This window comes from Colletotrichum siamense (genome assembly GCF_013390195.1).
Source record: "Colletotrichum siamense strain Cg363 chromosome Unknown KSG_Cg363_contig16, whole genome shotgun sequence".
In the NCBI taxonomy this organism is placed as follows: Eukaryota; Fungi; Ascomycota; class Sordariomycetes; order Glomerellales; family Glomerellaceae; genus Colletotrichum; species Colletotrichum siamense.
Genome location: NW_023501029.1, coordinates 227,583 through 232,842, shown reverse-complemented (window position 1 = coordinate 232,842; position 5,260 = coordinate 227,583). Strand labels below are relative to the sequence as shown.

General features: G+C 51.9%; 1 protein-coding gene across 1 annotated transcript; it reads right to left on the bottom strand.

The window, feature by feature from the left end:
• Nucleotides 1-404: 404 nt before the first annotated feature.
• On the bottom strand, nt 405-3,540 carry CGCS363_v015091 (uncharacterized protein; the record flags this gene model as incomplete). The annotated part of the gene is made up of 4 exons (XM_036646940.1): nt 405-575; nt 631-1,043; nt 3,079-3,186; nt 3,288-3,540. 4 exons carry the CDS (start codon nt 3,538-3,540, stop codon nt 405-407), a joined length of 945 nt encoding a protein of 314 aa, XP_036487834.1.
• Between the last annotated feature and the right edge of the window lie 1,720 nt (nt 3,541-5,260).

The following is a 5,260-nucleotide window of genomic DNA, read 5'->3' as shown; positions in this document are numbered from 1 at the left end:
GGTGAGAAGTTTGATTTGGAATCTACAAATTGGACAGAGATGGACGGACGTGGAGAGAATTCAAATGAGTGGTTCGGTTTGAGGAGATGATGTTGGGGACTTGAGTGGCATTTGCTCTCATGACTTGGAATTCCAATTTGGAGATAGAAAAGAGTACCTATCTGTCTATCGGTCCGAGAGGCTGTGGCAAATGACCGTCTGATCTATTCCAGTTGCGTATCTCGAGGCCATTCCGAACCATGCTCACGATGATGTCACCTCGTTGAACCCGTCGGTATAGACAACATCTGTTGTCTGTCCTATGAACAATGAACAAAAGCTCCCTCCACATCATATCAGGTGGTGAGTGGATGCGGAAGCATGCGAATGCTTCCACCACAACGCCCACCAAAAGCGCGCGACCTTCAATGAATGAGTCCAACCGAGGTTGCAACCACTATCATGAACAAGCAGGCAAGGATGGATGACATGCGAATCGTGTCGCAGACCTTGAAGTCTTCGGTACAGGTGTCGTGGGCCTGCTCGATCATCGTCTGTTTCATTTCGGTAATCTTGGTGATCCACGTTGCTCTTGTCTGCCCAGGAAAAAGCTTTAGCAACATGAAAAACGTGAGAGTCAGGGACACGGACCTCGCGGGCGGACACAACATCTCTGGCAACTTCTCTAGCCTGGCATTTGCCGAGACCACATTCGACCAGATACTCGCAAAGCTCGAGTCCCGAAAGTGAATGCAGTTCAGCGCCAGTCCAGGCAACGGGGTGCTTGAGCGCAGTTTGGCGAAAATCGAGGGCGGCATTGAGCCATCGGCGCGTGGATTCTATGTCGGCACCTGTATCAGGTAGATTCTGGGCGAGACTAGAGATGTGGTCGTTGAGAAAGTGCTGCAAGGCGCCGTCAGCGGCGGAGGGCGGCCAAGTTGTGGCGAGGCCGTACTGCTCTGCCTGATCCAGCGCGGCAGCAACTGCGTCACGGGGAGGCTCCAAGACCACGTTGCGGGTGTTTTCGTCAACCGACATGCTCGAGAAGTAACGAGCGCGAGGGCCTTTCCGGTGTGAGTTGTCGTGTTGAGTGCCTGTTTCGGATTGGCCACGGGGGCAAGGGAGCGTGTTGCTGGAGTCGGTGGTTGGAATGTGGACAAGAGAAGAATCGCAGAGGCGAACCGAATTTGGCAGAAGTGACTGCTCGGACTCGCCAAAGATTTTGTTGTCGGAAAGAACGAGGGGTGGTGGACGTCAAGCAGGGAGGCAGGTACGCAAATTTTTCACTTGGCTTAGAGTTGGAAAGAGCAATAGAGGCAGGCAGGTATGGACGACGTATCACGACCTTCCCCACTATCTCCGGCGGGCACGAGCGGGCTCGAGCGGTTGAGCAACGGATCGAAAACGACCATCTCGGTTGATTCCCGTTTTCGTCTTGTCGTCTTGCAGCATCTCATCTAGCATACTTGTCGTTTGTTGTATGTCTGTGTCGGCCTTCTGGCTCTGGGGAAGAGGTGTGCTCATAGACGCGTTGCGCAGCTTCTCCACCCAATTAGCGGCTCGCTCCTGCCCAAGCCAGGCATCATTTTCTTCCTGTTGAGCTCAGTCGTAATGACGCATCCCTTTGCATCTGTGGATTCTTGAGGGCTACACGTTGCGTTGCGTGAAGTCGTTGCAGCGTTTCTTGGGCACCCATTAGCGAAACAGGAGTGGGTTTCTTTCCTGTCTGCAACAAAAAGTGGTTTGAGTTCGCGTGCATCTTCCAGTCGGACTGTCTCGAGCGCCGCCGAGGATATTCCATTTTGAGGTGCAGCTCGGTTGCAATCCTCTCTGGCCTAAGAAATGGCTTCCTCCCAATTTCAGTGAGGAGATACTCACTGCACCATCGCTGTATTCACAGTGGGGTACCTCCCGATTTTAGTACCAAAAATCGGGAGGTACCCACTGACCACACTGGACCCTTCAGCTCAACACATCACGGTGGAATGGATGAGTCTGCGACCACACATGACTGCGCGCACTGGACGCATCGCAGGATGCACCAGAAATGCAGAAATGAGACGTGGCCGCTTCACGACTTTGTCGCAAATGCTGCCTTCACCGTACGCAGCGTTCCACGCCACTTGTCGTCTACCCTCTCGAATTGACACTGCGCATGTAGCGGATTCTCCCCAGCACTGCATTTGCACAACCTCACCGTCCACGAACTGTTAGCTGCGCCGCGCCAGCCCACAGGCATGGCGTTTATTTACGGATCCCTTCTCTCGCGCAAGCAAGCCTCCGCTCATCGCTAGCCAGACTGCGCCAAAGCAAGCCGTCGTCTCATGGATTCCCAGTGCCTGCTATAGCGACTGGAACGTCGGCAAATGCAGCTTGAGAGCCACTGTGGGAAGGCGCGCTTGACGAAACTTCAAGGGACGATGCTGTGGACGCCGAGCATCGCAGAAACCAACGAGTGTGGCTTACGGTCGCGCTGGTCGATCGGCGAATCACAGCCGATTCTGAGTCCCGATCGGGCAGTGAACATGACTCGCCGACGACCACTTGCGCAGAGGGTGGATTCAGGCTTCGTCAGAGGCCGTCCGTCCACCAGTGCGACCGAATCCACTCTTTCGGTCGCTAGCTCCCGACCCATTTCACACTGCGGGCAGTGTCTGAGGTGAGTTGCCCCACTCCGAAATAACAGCTGAATGTGCGTGCATGCTGGTGGACTTGGCGGGGCGAGCAGACCTGTACATGGACGGCTGCCCGTTGGAGACGCAATGTCGTTATAGATTGCATTGCCCCCGAATCCTGTCACATACGACCATACCTATTGGAAAACTCGGGATCCCGTCCGCTCTCCCATAGATAAGTCAATAAGGGCTGGAGTAGTAGTCGGGTCGGTGACGACCGGCGAATGCCCGGTGTTGTATGTAGATTTTTGCTTATAACTTGCAGTATTTTTGCAAATGCTCACTAAGCCTTCAATGCTGGCGCGCATGAGATATTTTTAGTCGCTTTTTTCATGAGCTTGCCTTCAGATGCCAACTGCGCTATGGTGTGGGGTGTGCGTATGAGAACGACCTCTGTAATGAAGCTTATTAGACTCATTCATACCAATCATGCGGATCATTGTTATGAGATAAGGAGTTGAAACTCTGTAGACGAAGCCATCTTCCGTCAAGTATTCACTTTGCTCCGCAAGGCTAAGTTCGGGAGACTCTTCTGCACGTTGTCAGAAAAGATCCTTGCCACCCCATTTCGGCTTTTCCCAAAAGCCACCGATCAAGTTGCGTGAGTACTGATAGCGCAGACACTTACATCACTGAAATGCTTGATCTGAGATGCATGAACTCTGCTGCCGTAGTGACTTGGATACCTCCCGTTCTGGACGTCTCTTTGACGATCCTGGGTGCAAATCGTCTTGGTGTATGTGCTCGCATTGCCCGATCCGTTTTCAATATCTTCATAAAAGTCGCAGAGAGTCCTCTCCCGAACGCTCCAAAAGTCGCTCAGCTGGTTGTCATCAAAGCTTGGGGATTCTCCCAGCAGCATCAACGGTTTCGAACTCAAAGCCATTTTCGCTCAAGTATTTGGCATCTAGCGCGACGAGATGATCATTCGGAGGTTCTCAACATGCACAGGAAACTTGACTGAGAGGTTGGCATCCGGCGATGTCGCCATGCAGTTGTTTGAAGACACAGCCTCTTGAAGTTCGAGACGGCAGTCCACCCGAGGAAACGGTCCTTGATCTCTGCTTTGGAACTCTCCAGACAGATTACACAAGCAATCGTATACGTAAAGCGAATACTGCTTCAAGACATGTTTCAAAGTACCGGGCGTAGATGTCACGCAGCTTGTCACTGTGGGACAATGCAGGAGGTGATGATCATGAAATGCTCGACAGGCTGAGAACTGAGCGCGTTGCGCGTGCGGACGACCTAAAGTTCATTTGACCGCCTCACCTTCTGTAGCTCAGAAAGGGGTTGGGGTTCATAATGTGCCAGCTCGAGACGGCACGCATCAGTCGGCATGGTTTAGCTGAGACGCGGTTAGTCTGCGGACCCTGGCCGACGAGGGAAAATCTTGGCCGAAGCGCGACTATCTGATTGGAATCATCAAAATAGTCACTTCAGATGCATGTCATCAGTCGATCTCGGAGGCGGTGCTGGAACTTTTGGGTTTCCTGCCGGCTGTCGAAAGGTTCAATGCGTTTGCCTGCCCAGGTTCAGCTCCCTGTATGTAGAGATATAACACATCTGGCACAGGAACTAGAATGAGAAAAGGCCTTTATCTCCTCTAGTGTGGGATCTAAACACGCTAAGGGATCGGCTCTCCCGCTATGCCCGCGCGAATGACACGGCCTGCTCTGGAGACCAGTTTATCGCCGTCTCCAATACACAGCTCATTCCTTGTTCAATGCCTGCTTTTCCATGACAAACGCCCAAGAATAGTCACGAATATGATCCTGCCGACACTTTCTTCTTTGCAAGAGCTCTGCAGCTAACATCAAGCGGACAGCACAAACGACATCACTTTAGAACTCACATGTTATGTTCTAATATCCACGGGAAACATTGAACAATAACTAATACTGATTGCATGCATGTCAAATAATCTATGAAACTTATGACATGAAACAGAAATGTATTGCTTCTCTGCCTTGATGAAGCTCTTGCCCTCGGGCATGACAGAGTTTCCAGTGCGAACTTTGAAGCCAGGGGACCTCTCCCTTTAACCATGCGAAGCGCTTGTCAGTCCGTCCAAAGCCCCCAATTACGTTCCCTTGTCTTTCCCAATAGCAGCCCTCGCCAATCTGACTGGTCTCTGATCAAAGAGCTGCTGTTTCGAAGCAGGCATGACCATGTGGGCCATTGCATTCGCTACTCCATGAGGTATGTAAAAACCGAGCTATTTGTTAGCATGCTTGTTTGAACGTGAATAGTAATATAGCCTTCGTATCAGGGGGCTTTCGATGCCAATTCTAAGCTGAATCTCAAATAGCAGCAGCTCTTCTCAGCTCAGCGAGAGCCAGCTTCGCCGCAAGCAGCAGATACAACTGGCCAATGTCCACGTTGTTCGCCTCAGGATATCGACTGAGCGACATGTGATTCGAAATCCGTCTCTGGCACTCCGTAATCTCATCATTCAACCGAGGCTCGTGCGCATCATCGCGCATGTAGGCAGTGATTTGTGTGTCTAAAGCGTACCACTTTCGGGTCACAGACCCCGGTATCAGGGCTGGACCTGTTAGGGAAGAGCAATCAGTCATTTGAGGCCCTGGAGCTATGATATCCAA